Source organism: Lontra canadensis, unplaced genomic scaffold (assembly GCF_010015895.1).
Source record: "Lontra canadensis isolate GAN:19392208 unplaced genomic scaffold, GSC_riverotter_1.0 scaffold28, whole genome shotgun sequence".
In the NCBI taxonomy this organism is placed as follows: domain Eukaryota; kingdom Metazoa; phylum Chordata; class Mammalia; order Carnivora; family Mustelidae; genus Lontra; species Lontra canadensis.
In genome coordinates, this window is record NW_022631022.1 from 11,617,612 (window position 1) to 11,631,296 (window position 13,685).

Genomic DNA, 13,685 nt, shown 5'->3' on the forward strand with positions numbered 1-13,685 from the left:
CCCAGGGAAGCCATCTGGCCCTGGGCTCTTATTTGTTGGGAGTTTTTGATTACTACTTCGATTTCCTTGCTGGTTATGGGTCTGTTCAGGTTTCCTGTTTCTTCCTGGTTTAGTTTTGGTAGTTTATACTCTCTAGGAATGCAACCATTTCTTCCAGATAGCCTAATTTGTTGGCATATATAGTTGTTCATAATATGTTCTTGTAATTGTTTGTATTTCTTCAGTGTTGGTTGTGATCTTTCCTCTTTCATTCATGATTTTATTTATTTGGATCCTTTTTCTTTTCTTTTTGATAAGTCTGGCCAGGGGGTTATCAATTTTATTAATTCTTTGAGAGAACCAGTTCCCAGTTTTGTTGATCTGTACTACAGTTCTTTGGTTTCTATTTCATTGATTTCTGTTCTAATCTTTATTATTTCTCTTCTCCTGCTGGGTTTAGGGTTTATCTGCTGTTCTTTCTCCAGCTCCTTTAGGTATAAGGTTAGGTTGTGTATTTGAGAACTTTTTTGTTTCTTGAGAAAGGCATGCATTGCTATATACTTCCCTCGTAAGGCCACCTTTGCTGGGTCCCGAAGGTTTTGAACAGTTGTGTTTTCATTTTCATTTGTTCCCATGAATTTTTAAAATTCTTCTTTAACTTCCTGGTTGACCCATTCATTCTTTAGTGTGATGCTCTTTAGTCTCCATGTATTTGAGTTCTTTTAAATTTTCTATTGTGGTTAAACTCAAGTTTCAAAGCATTGCGGTCTATAAATATGCAGGGAGTGATCACAGTCTTTTGATACCAGTTGAGACCTGATTTATGACCCAGTATGTGATCTATTCTGGAGAATGTTCCATGTTCACTTGAGAAGAATGTGTATTCTGTTGCTTTAGGTTGCAGTGTTCTGAATGTATTTATGAAGTCCATCTGATCAGGTGTGTCATTGAAAGCCCTTATTTCCTTGTTGATCTGCTTAGATGATCTGTCCATTGCAATGAGTGGGGTGTTAAAGTACCCTTCTTTTATTGTGTTGTTATCAATATGTTTCTTTAATTTTGTTATTAATTGGCTTATATAATTGGCTGCTCCCATGTTAGGGGCATAAATATTTACAACTGTTAGATCTTCTTTTGGATAGACCCTTTAATTATGATATATAGGAAAATTGGGACAGCCACATGCAGAAGAATGAAACGGGACCATTTCCTTACACCATACACAAAAATAGACTTGATGAAAGACTTAAATGTAAGACAGGAATCTATCATAATCCTAGAGAACACAGGCAGCAACTGCTGTTACCTTCTTCTTCTTTTCCTTTTTTTTTTTTAAGATTTTATTTATTTATTTGACAGAAAGAGAGATCACAGGTAGGCAGAGAGGCATGCAGAGAAAGGGAGAAGCAGGCTGCCCACTAAGCAGAGAGCCCAGTGTGGGGGCTTGATCCCAGGACCCTGAGAGCATGACCTGAGCCGAAGGCAGAGGCTTAACCCATTGAGCCACCCAGGCACCCTGTCCACAGTAACTTCTTGCTAGACACGTCTCCAAAGACAAGGGAGACAGGCAAAAATGATCTTCTGGGACTTTATCAAGATAAAAAGCTTTTGCCTAGGCTAGGAAGCAGTCAAAAAAACTAAAAGGCAGCCTATGGAATGGGAGCAGATATTGCAAATGACATATCAGATAAAGGGATAGTATCTAAAATCTATGAAGAACTTAACAACACCCAAAGAACAAATAATCCAATCAAGAAATGGGCAGAAGTCATGAAGTAACATTTGTTCAAAGAAGACATCTAAATTGCCAACAAACACATGAAAAAGTGCTCCAAGTCACTTGGTATCAGGGAAATAGAAATTAAAACCACAATGAGATACCACCTCACACCAGTCAGAATGGCGAAAATAACAAGTCAGGAAAACACAGGTGTTGATGAGGATGCAAAGAAAGGAGAACCCTCCTACTCTGTTGGTGAGAATGCAAGCTGCTGCAGCTACTCTGGAAAACAGTATGGAGGTTCCTCAAAAAGTTGAAAATAGAGCTATTGCACAACCCAACAATTGCACGAGTAGGGATTTTCCAAAGATACAAATGTAGTGATCCTGAGGGGCACCTGCACCACAGTGTTTATAGCAGCAATGTCCACAATAGCCAAACTATGGAAAGAGCCCAGATGTCCAACAACAGATGGATAAAGAAGATGTGATGTGTGGTGTGGTGTGTGTGTGTGTGTGTGTGTGTGTGTGTACATACACATCACACAATGGAATACCACACAGCCATTAAAAAATTAAATTTTGCCATTTGCAAGGACGTGGATAGAACTATTGTATATTATTATGCTAAGTGAAATAAGTCAATCAGGGCAAAACAATTGTTATATGTCCTCAATTACATGTGAATTTAAGAATTTAGGGAATAAAACTAGAATATCATAGGGTTAGAGTGGGAAAAATAAGAGACAAATCATAAGAGATTATTATTTTTTTTAAGATTTTATTTATTTATTTGTCAGAGAAGGAGAGAGAGAGAGAGAGAGGGAGAGAAAGCGAGCACATAAGCAGGCAGAGTGGCAGGCAGAGGTGGAAAGAGAAGCAGGTTCCCTGCTCAGCAGGGAGCCCGATGTGGGACTCGATCCCAGGACCCTGAGATCATGACCTGAGCCGAAGGCAGAGGCTTAACCAACTGAGCCACCCAGGTGCCCCAAGAGATTCTTAGGATCATAGGAAACGACTTGAGGCTTGCTGGAGGGGAGAGGGGTGGGGTGATGGGATATCTGGATGCTGGACATTAAGGAGGGCCTGTGATGTAATGAGCACTGGGTGTTATATAAGATTGATGAATCACTGACCTCTACCTCAGAAACCAGTAACACATTATATGTTAATTAATTGAATTTAAATTTAAAAAAATTAAAAGGATATAAAGTAAATTGGATCCTACTTTGAGGATCTTGTTTGTGGTGGTTCTGTTTTATAATATTGAATATTGCTGTTGAGAAATCTGGGATAAGCCTGAATTATTTTGCTCTTTATAAGTGATTTGATCTTTTTGCCTAGCTGTTCATACGATTCTTTATTTTGGAAGACTGATAATTTTATAATGACTGAGTTGGTGTTGGGGTTTGGGTCAGTCTTCTCTGATATATAACATGCTCTTTCTGCTTGTATGTGTCTTTATTTTAGTGTATGTTTGTGTCTTTTAGTGTGGTTTTCTTGATTCATATTCATATTTTAAAATATTAATCCCATACTATTGTTTTGTCTTTTTGTGGGAGGGGAGAATGTTGTCCAGTATGCATTCGTTTGATGTCCTTTGTCTGGCATATCTGTCATTTTCTTTCTAATCCTTTTAGCACTTAAATTTTCTTTATTTGCTTTTGTCATTATCAGCCTTTGTGTCCTTCATTTTATTTTCCAATGCCTGTTCACCATTGTTCTCCTTTCTGTCTTTATCGCTCTGATTTCTCTACCTCTCTCAATTTTGCCACTCCTTTTTAAGATCTCTTTTGTCTTGCCATCTCTTGTTGCTTTGTGGTTTTCCAAATAGACACAGTTACTTCATTAAGTTTTTAAAAATTTGTAGCAAAAATTTTGGCTACTATTTTCATCTGCAACTGCTCCATGGTGTTTTTGTCAGAATTTTACATTTTCCTCCTTTTATCTTATTTTTGTTTAGATGTAAGTTTCAATCATAGTGAAGAGCAAGTTGGATTTTCTTGGGCTAACTCTTTCGTACAAGGCTCATTTTAGGAAGGATTGCCAGGATAATCTTATATCCTACTAACTGGTTTATACACCTCTTTGCTGGGCAGAAGGCTTTCTGTAAATGTGACTTGTGTGTCTGATTTTTATATGTAGCATTGCCTAATTTGCTTCTCAGTACGAAATGAAGTCTGGGGGACTTGTGGGATCCTTCTTGCCCCAGCTTCTGTACCTGTTTTTATAAACAAAGTATGTAGCTTTGCACTTCAGGATGTGTCTTTCACCTTTAGAATGCAAATTTTTGCTGAGACTTTCTAAGATCTGTTACTGTTGGGTCCATTTGACTTCTCTGATCTGCTTCCAACTACATGTCTTCTGTCTGAGCTTGGCTGCTTTGGGTAGTGCTGTCATATGTTGTAGAGTCTGTGGATTTTATCTGGCTCTTAGTTTCAATGAAAATAAATTTTTAGAATTTGGTTGTTGTGGCTTTGGATGAGTCCCAGCAGGAGAAGGGGAAAATGTTGACTTATGTAGGCTGATCATATGGGAACTTCTTTTTTACTATTTAAAAATAACATCCCACTTTCTTTGTTCTGAAAACCTAACCTAAATTTTAGACACAAACAAAGCAATAGAACATGGTATCTCTGCTGGGAGGGGTGAAGATGAGAATGTTATTTAGGTGGTATCTGCTGTTTGTCAAATTACAATATATGGCTTTAAAGTATTAATATTCTGTCCCCAGGAAAATAAGGGATAATCTAGGGCTACAGTGAAGGGCTAGACCCAAAAGGGTTTTAAGACTGAAAAAAAGATACTTTCTTTGGGGTTCTTTGCTTTTCTCTCAATTACTAAATTTCCTGAACTTGGTTGTCCATTCTTGGTTTTCAGTGGTTTATTGCTTCTCTCTCTTATAGGGATCCAAAACATTGCTTAAAAGATACTGTGAATAAAAGTAATGTAGCATTGTGTGTCAACTGTCCAAAAAAAAAAATATGTTAAGATTTGTATGTTTATTTTTAAAACATGTTCTCATCTCTTTTATTAAAAAAAAAAACAAAATGAAAAAACCGCTAGCAATTGATCATCTGTTATGTATATTATAATTTATGAGCATTTAAGGTAACTTTAACTTTTATAGATGTACCAAATTAGATGTTTCTGAAAAATATAACCTTGTAGCACACTCTACTATAGACTACTTAGGTTATTTTGTAGATTTCAGAAAAGAATCAAGTCTCAAATATGACTCAATAACTTCTACAGTGTGAAAACCAGATTTAATGTTTGAATATATATAATTGTCCACATTTCTAATTAGGGACAGTATTCTATTATTAAATCATTTTTGTGCATTATAATGTTTCTCGTTGTTTGAGATCACTGGTGTGGTAAAATTGCACATACCGTCAGGGATTTTTTTCTATCAAAATGAAACTACGAGTATACATCATTTGTAGTAAGACATGAATTTTGAGTTATTTTTCTGATAGTGCTGATGTATTTACTCTGAACCATCCTTTTCTCCACTTATCCTTAAATTCAAAACCAGCATGTTCTAGAAGGAACTTTGCCTTATAATAGTCCTTTAAAATAGTCGGACTTTCCTAAGGTTGAACTCTTAAATATTACATGTGTCCCAAGAAGTATCTAGAAACTTCTCATTTCCCTCTTTTCGTTGTGGTATCATTTCATCTGTATGTATTGAGTGATTGGCCTCAGAGGATCATGTAGTATTAGGAACCTAATGTATTTATCCTTATTTAGCTTATAGATGCAACCTTAACTCCCAAACGCAGATTATGTCACTATTTGTGGGCTCATTTTATTCAGATTTTTTCCCCTTTTAGATCTATTTTCTATTTTTTTCTTGGTGTTTTTTCCCCTAAAGGTTTCAGAATTGACAAGTGAACAAAATAAATGCAATTGAAATGTTAATAGGTCTGTCTTGGATCAAAGACCTAGCTTCCCATGTGATACAGACCATTTTACCAATGATCTAACATTTATGTGTGGCAGGAGAGGAAATGGATGTTATCTTAGAAATTGAGGGGGACAATCTGTATGAGACTCTTGACTCTGGGAAATGAACTGAAGGTTGGGGAAAGGGAGGTCGGGGGGGGGATGGGGTAACTGGGTGATGGAAATTAAAGAGGGTGCGTGATATGATGAGCACTGGGTGTTATATTCAACTAATGAATCATTGAACATTGTATCAAAAAGTAATGATGTCCTATATCTTGGCTAATTGGGTTAAAAAAAAAAAGGAATAGAATTCTGTTAGAGTTTCAACTTTTTAATGTTGTTACTAATTTACTAAATAACACATTTAGAAAGAGTTTAAGTCAGCTGGTGTATGTTATAAAAGAATTACCTGGGTGGCTTGTTGAAAAATAAAGGTTTCTGGGCCCTGTATCTAGATAATGTAGTTTATGAGTCTGAAGTGGGCCCAGGAATTAGCATTTTGACAAATACTTCTGGTTTTTCTCATGCAGGTCTTCTTTGGACTGGCCTTTGAGAAAAACTGCCTTAGAGAAATTCTACAACTGAAAATAATGTACAATAAATGAATTAATTATGTCTTGTTGAAAAAAAAAAAAGCTCACGTATGAAAGTATTCCACATTAGAACCAGTTTATGTGACATCTTGATTTTATTCATGAGGAATTAAATTTCCCCTTCAAATATTTAAGGATCTAGATTTCAAGGTGTAACTGTAGAATTTTTCAAGATGTAACTAATTTTTAAAGAATTGTTAAAGATCTTTTTTCTCCTCACACATTTTCTAGCACGTTGCATCTGGGCAATGGTAAATTAGTTGTGTTCAGTTTTTAGTTCTAACTAGATATGAAATTTCATGTATCACTTGATAGTTAAACATACACATTATGGCATGTAAAACTACATTTCGTTTCAATGCTCTATCTAGACATGGATATGAAATGAATGAGTTTAATTTAGTTAAACATAAAAGATAAATTGCAAGGGAAAAAAACTATTAGATCAATAGCCAAGTCCTAGTTTTAGGGTTACTCTTTTAAAAAATTTTGTTTTTTTTTAAAAAGTTTTGATTTTTAAGATAATAGGAAGATAATTTGTGTTTATTGTTATTTAGAGTGTGAGTATATACCACATACTTGTAAATTAATATTTTTCCTGACATATTACCAAGCATAGTTTTACATGATCTGACTTTAGTTGTAAACAGAATTGTTTTTTGGTAATCTAATTTTTTTAAGGGATAAATAAAACAACTTTTTTTTCTCTTTCAGTACTGTTGTCCAGACATGATAAATAACTTTTTAGGACTGGCTAAAACAGAATTTTCAAGTACAGCAAATAAAAACAAGACTGTTGATTCAGAGAAAGGAAAATTGATCATGTTAGTTAATGACTTTTATTATGGAAAACATGAAGGAGATGCCCAGGAAGAACAGAAGACTCACACAACTTTTAAATGCTTCAGTTGCTTGAAAATTCTTAAAAATAATATTAGGTATGTAAATACTTTCATTTCTCTTTGAAAATTGGAATGCCATAGATATAAATGTTTTATCTTTATCTTATATTTTCCTGTGTCATTCTAGATAAACAATTTTAATTCTTTCTACTAAGGACAAAGGCAGATTGTCCTGTTGAAAAGCTTTTGTTCTTTCTTGTAATTTAGAGTTGATGCCGGGATTTACTTAGTTGTATTTGTTTAAGATAACTTAAGAAAGGACAAACTTCATTTCAAATAAGGGGAAATTAACTTTTCCTCTATATTATCACTGTTTTAGGAATTTTCATGAGATTATTTCGTGTTTAGCTGCGTTTGAATTTTATTTTTCTTCACAAGAAGAACCACTTTAGTATTCCAGTTTTACCTTCTCCATACTAATCTTATTTAATGCTCAAGTCTTGTAATTCAGATTTATAATTTTTAGAACATTTCCCTTGCAGGAAAAGTGATCTTCTTTAGAGAAGTACCAGTTCTAGAAACAGGTCTGCTTTGATTTTAAAATTTAACCCCATTAAAAATTAGAAATTTAATTTCCAGTGGAATTTTGAATTTTATACATGTATGCTTTAAATTTTAGGAACTTTACTTTGTGATCTTTGAGTTACATGGCATATTAGTAACTGTTATCCTATAAGTGAGTGTGCAACAAGAACAAGGTAACAAGACATACCGATTGATATTTTTCAGTAGTTATATAGCTTGACATTTATATTAGGTAAGATTGTTTTTATATCATTTTATAATAAAAATGTTCAGACATGCAGCAAAGTTTAAAAAATTTTACAGCAGATAACTTGTATGCTTATCACCTAGATTCTGCCATTACCATTTTACTATCCTTGCTTTATCATATATCTGTTCATTCTTCCTTTAAGCTAGTTTTTTCTTATGCCTTTCAAAGTAAGTTGCAGACACCATTATACTGCCCTTAGATGAGTGTGTATGTTTGTGGAAACATACATATCTATGCCTTTTTATGTTTGTCTTTGTTAACTTTGTAAATAGCATTCTTAGGTACCTGTAGGGTACTTCTGGATGCAGTATTTATTTCATTTTCTTGTGAGTTATTGGGTCCAAAAAGAAGCATACAGAAAAACCCTGAAATACATTGTGATATACTCCTGTAACAATTATTAAAGCTTTGTTCATGGTAATGCTTTATAGTTTCCAAATTGTTTCACAATGAAATTGTTATTTCATATGAGTCCTCATATTTCTTTATCTCCTTTAAACTTTAACAGCCATCAATAGTTAAATAATTTAACAGAAGGGATATTGTACTTTGTGATATAACACTGAAATAATATTACAATGGAACTCTATGTCACCTTTTTCCATATTCATAGTAAAATACACCAGAAAAATCATGTTAGTAAATATGGTGATAGCATAGAAATATGTTTCACTGACTTAGTTCCTTGTTATATTTAAATATGTATATATTAGAAGTTATTTCAGCAATAGCTTTTGGCTTTTCCTTTGAGACTAGCCCACTTAATATTAAACATATGAAAATTAAATTCCTTTTTTGTTATTATTTTAGAAGAGTAGTTATATATTTCTAGAGTACCTGGATATTTCAAAATTTAAAGCAAACAGCATTTATAACATCCTGGAATTGAGCATTTTTGAAATACTGATTGTTTAGGAAACATAATCTTAATGGTAAATTAATGGTAAATGGTAAATACTTTGTAACCAAAGAAGTTATATATGTTAAACAGTAAAAACTGGAAAGACAAATTGAATGGTGTTTGTACAGAATGGTAGAAAACTGATAGCTATAGATTTTTACTCTCTGCCTTGTCAGCATATTGTGGTATGATATTTTTTTTCCTCCTACATTGAATATCACCAAAAACAGTTAGGTTGATTTTATTCTGTGAACATCATTTTAAGAAGTTTGCTTTTATGTTTCCTTCATTTCCACCTGTTGGTTTAAGTAGCTTACATTCCCAATGTGGGCCCATATAATTGTGAGAAAGCTTGCTAGTTAAGAGATTATTTTATATAGATACACTTTAATTGCTTAAAGTTGTGAGCTGAAAGTTTAATGGCTCGTGACCTTTTTTCTCTATATAAATATTTAGCCAATACTAAGATTTTCTGTAGGTGTTTGTAGAGTTGGTGTTAAAACCAAGGGAGGACAAAAAGATATTTCAAAGTGTACCATAACCTGTTCAAGAGAAGTACTACTGTGGAGGTGTGAAAGATAGATAAACGTTATAGCCTTCATGGTGACTGCTATCCAGATTGATGACATTATCACTTTCAAGATTCTTTCCTTTCTGGGCTAAAGTGAATAATTGTTAATAGTTGACCCAGACTAAAAATTGTTACAACTTTACTTTCAAATTCAGCAAAAAGCTTCAGTAAGCTCGTTTAAATAGGTATTCCCATTTATATTGCACTCTTTGCTGTTGAAGGTCATAGTTCCTGCTCATAAGAAGCCTTTTAAGGAAGCTGAAATAGCAGAATGTAAAACTGAAAAATGGACATTGCCTACAAAGGGCACAGTCTGCAAGTTAAAATGAACAGTCTGTGCTTACAGAGAACCAGTATCGTTAAATAAAACAAAAGGTTCTTGTAATTGTAGGCATTAAAATTGCTATTACAGGCATTTAGAAACCAAGACACAAGTAAAAATACCAGTAATTTGTCTTTTAAACAGCTGGAATCTATTGTATATCTTCATGGCCCTAAAAGATTTCTCTTATGATTGTAGCTGCTTTTGGTGGTAGGGTTTCCTTCCTTTGAAGTATTTTATTTAAAAATGTAAATAGTATTCATGTATGGAAAAATACCCTGTTTTTTTATCTTTAAAAAACATTTTAATAATCTGAAATGATTAAGAATTTGAACAAATTAGTGATATTTCAGATTAATTACATTGATGAATTCTTCTAAAGCAAAGATGTTTATATTTAGCCACTTAATTGAAAGTGATTATTTAAAACACATGGTTTTCTAGAGGTTTTTAAGGCTTTTGAGATTTTATTTTGAATAATATATCTATAGTTTTAAGATTTAGACTCAGATACTTATTTGTTAGCTTTTTGTTTTCAAATCTGAACTTTTGCACCTGTTGGCAATCATTTATAGGTTTATGAACCACATGAAACACCATTTGGAACTTGAGAAGCAGAGCAGTGAGAGCTGGGAAAACCACACCACCTGCCAGCACTGCTATCGTCAGTTTCCCACACCATTTCAACTGCAGTGTCACATTGAGAGCACACATACGCCCCATGAATTTTCTAGTAAGTTACACTTCTACTTAAGTATTGGATATTATCAGTTTTGATAATGTAAACTCTGAGAAAGATTCTTGTTAGAAACATAAGACTAAGAAAAAGACTTTGGAATTTTGGGAAAAGTTTTAACTAAATTTTTAAAACAAGTCATTAAAATTAAAGTCCCTCTTATAAATAATTCATTAAAGTAAATAACCTGTGCATTATAGGTGGGGAACTAAATTAAAAACTTCAGATCATTATTTTCAAATAGGAAATTAATGCTCTTCTTTTAAACTTGAGTAAGGAAAGTAACTACAGTCATAGTTAAAAATCACATATTTTGGAGCTAGATAGCTTGAGTTCAAATCCCAGATCTGCCTCTTAATACAGCTATGTGATCTCAGGCAAGTTACTTAATATTTGAATAGTGGAGATAATAGAAATATCTGCTTCATAATGTGTTATGGGAATTAAATAAGCTAATGTAAGTAAAGTTCTTAGAACTGTGTTAGGCATACAGTTAAAAACTGTGTAACTGGGGGCGCCTGGGTGGCTCAGTGGGTTAAGCCGCTGCCTTCAGCTCAGGTCATGATCTCGGAGTCCTGGGATCGAGCCCCGCATCGGGCTCTCTGCTCAGCAGGGAGCCTGCTTCCTCCCCCTCTCTCTCTGCCTGCCTCTCTGCCTGCTTGTGATCTCTCTGTCAAATAAATAAATAAAATCTTTAAAAAAAAAATAAAAAACAAAACAAAACAAAAAAAAACTGTGTAACTGTTGTTTATCACCACCAATACTATTGTTATTTTTGTTGATATAGATATATAAAATGAATATATATATATATATATATATATATGTTTTGTTTGCCTGGTGAAGATACTTTTTTTTTATTGAGGTGTAAGTGACATATAGTTTCAGTTATATAACATACTTTGATATTTGTGTGTGTGTGTGTATGTCTGTATCTGTATCTTAAAATGGTGTAATGTCTTTCTCCTCCCCACTTTTAGCCATTTGCAAAATCTGTGAATTATCATTTGAAACGGAGCATATTCTTTTACAACATATGAAGGACAATCATAAGCCTGGGGAAATGCCATATATTTGCCAGGTATACACATATTTTATTGTTTACTTAGTGTTTGTTTGTTTCTGTTGTCTTGATTTTCAGATTTAAACCTACTGGGACCCAGAGGCCAGCAAATTTTTTCTGTAAAGCACCAGATTTCTGAAAAGCTCCTCAGGCTTTGAGGGTCATATAGTCTGTGTTACAACAATCAGCTGTGCCATTGTAGCACAAAGGCTGCCATAGACAACAAGTAAATAGATGTGATCCAGCTCTGTGTTTATTTATTTAAACTCTATCTATGCGCTAATGATATACTGTATGGTATCTAACAAAACACAATAAGAATTAAAAAAAATAGCTATGGACACTGGAATCTGAATTTCACATAATTTTCAAGAGCCATGAAATATATTCTTTTATTTTCCTAACCATTTAGATAAAATTGGTTACTAAAATTAAAATTCCTCTTATAAACTATTTATTAATTAAAAAAAAAAACCATTGGCAAAACTCATGTATTATCTGTGGGATCAGCAGAGAGTTGAAATTGGCCCATAGGCCATTTTATACTTACTCGTGATTGGACAAAGAAAAGCCCTGTGGCAGTAAGACAAGCATAGGGACTTATTTTACCATATAGGGGAGAATGTAGGCATACAAGGGAAGTACGAAATGCTTTTCGTTACAGAGAACCCTACCAGTTGCTGTGGGATTAGCATTTTTTCGGAATTTGAAGAAGAAATAGAAAAAGAAGATAAAAATACATGGCAATGCCATAGCTTGGAGGCCACTTATAATCTAAAGGAAGGTGCTGTTTTATGACGAAAGAAAGAAAACTTTACAGAACAAGAGGTGTTAAAGCATGAAAATTCAAGTTAAGTTGGGGGTGGTAAATAAAAAGATCTGATAAAAAGAAGGGAGCCTAGTTATGTTTTGGGAAGTATCCCTAAACTTTGACAGATAACTTTTCTGTCTCAAAGATTATCTTTTGGTGCTTACATTAATGAGATTCTTGGTTATGTAGGTATCAGAACTGAATGAGAAATAGTTGATGTTCTTCTAAACAAATGACGTTATCATTGTTACTTTGTAATTGCATATCATACATTTTCAAGTTAAACTAAACTTTCTTTATTTGTAGGTTTGCAATTACAGATCATCATCATTTTCTGATGTAGAAACTCATTTTAGAACATCCCACGAAAACACTAAGAACTTGCTATGTCCATTTTGCCTCAAAGTTATTAAAATTGCAACACCCTACATGCATCATTATATGAAGCATCAGGTGAGATTTACCAGTTCTTATTTGTTCATGTTGTTTTAGCAAAAAGATTATTACTTAGGACATTAGTTAGATTTGTTCTGCAAAGGAAGCAAGATTTTCCAAATGACATAATTAATTTGGAATTTATGCTGAATTACTTATAAAACTTCACTTCTTTTCCTTGCTTCCTTTCTGGTGATGTTGTGGCTCACAAGTGAAAATTTTGAAAGATAGCTAGAAACTGGAAACCGAGGATTGAAGGGGAAAAGGGTAGATGAGTGGAATACCCATAAAATTGGATATTTCAGGGTCCAAGAGTGGGCATGGGAATGATTTTAAAGGTAGTTATCAGGGTAAATGTGAGCTTGAACTAATAAGAAAAGATTGAGGATTCATAATCTTGTTTTCCTTCCAACCTAATTTCCATTTATTATCTCCTTTATGATGAGAATAAATGTTATCTTTGACCAGACGTGGTCTTTTATAGCTACCAGTAATAAAGGAAACAGTAATGACACTTACTGCTTGGTATATGAACTCTGCCAAAGAACTGTATTTAGGTCATCACCTGTTTTGTGGATGAATTCTGCTAGTTTTGCTATATAAATTTTTGCACTTACATTATATTATATTATTATATTATACTGCATCAGTATTAGCACTTAACACCCTTCTCTTGAATTCTGATGTTATGTTTACTGTTCTTTTCCTGGAGCAATTAAACCATCCTTTGTTTGGGCTGAAAACTTTTATGTACCACTGATCCTATTCTTAAGTGTGCTTGAAAGAGCAACAACAGTGTTTTGTTTTGTTTTTTAAAGATTTTATTTATTTTTTCAGAGAGAGAGAGAAAGAGCACAAGTAGGCAGAGTGGCAGGCAGAGGGAGAGGGAGAAGCAGGCTCTCTGATGAGCAGGGAGCCCCATAT

The 13,685-nt window shown here is 33.7% G+C and overlaps 1 protein-coding gene across 12 annotated transcripts in view; it reads left to right on the forward strand.

The window, feature by feature from the left end:
• The window catches only part of ZNF280D (zinc finger protein 280D), a 129,564-nt gene that overhangs the window by 50,322 nt on the left and 65,557 nt on the right, over window positions 1-13,685 (forward strand). For all 12 annotated transcript variants that reach the window (XM_032864874.1, XM_032864872.1, XM_032864869.1 and 9 more), the window contains 4 exons: window positions 6,960-7,183; window positions 10,292-10,449; window positions 11,433-11,533; window positions 12,633-12,779. In XM_032864874.1, the coding sequence (XP_032720765.1) occupies window positions 6,960-7,183; window positions 10,292-10,449; window positions 11,433-11,533; window positions 12,633-12,779 (630 nt within the window). The remainder of the gene's footprint in view (window positions 1-6,959; window positions 7,184-10,291; window positions 10,450-11,432; window positions 11,534-12,632; window positions 12,780-13,685) is intronic.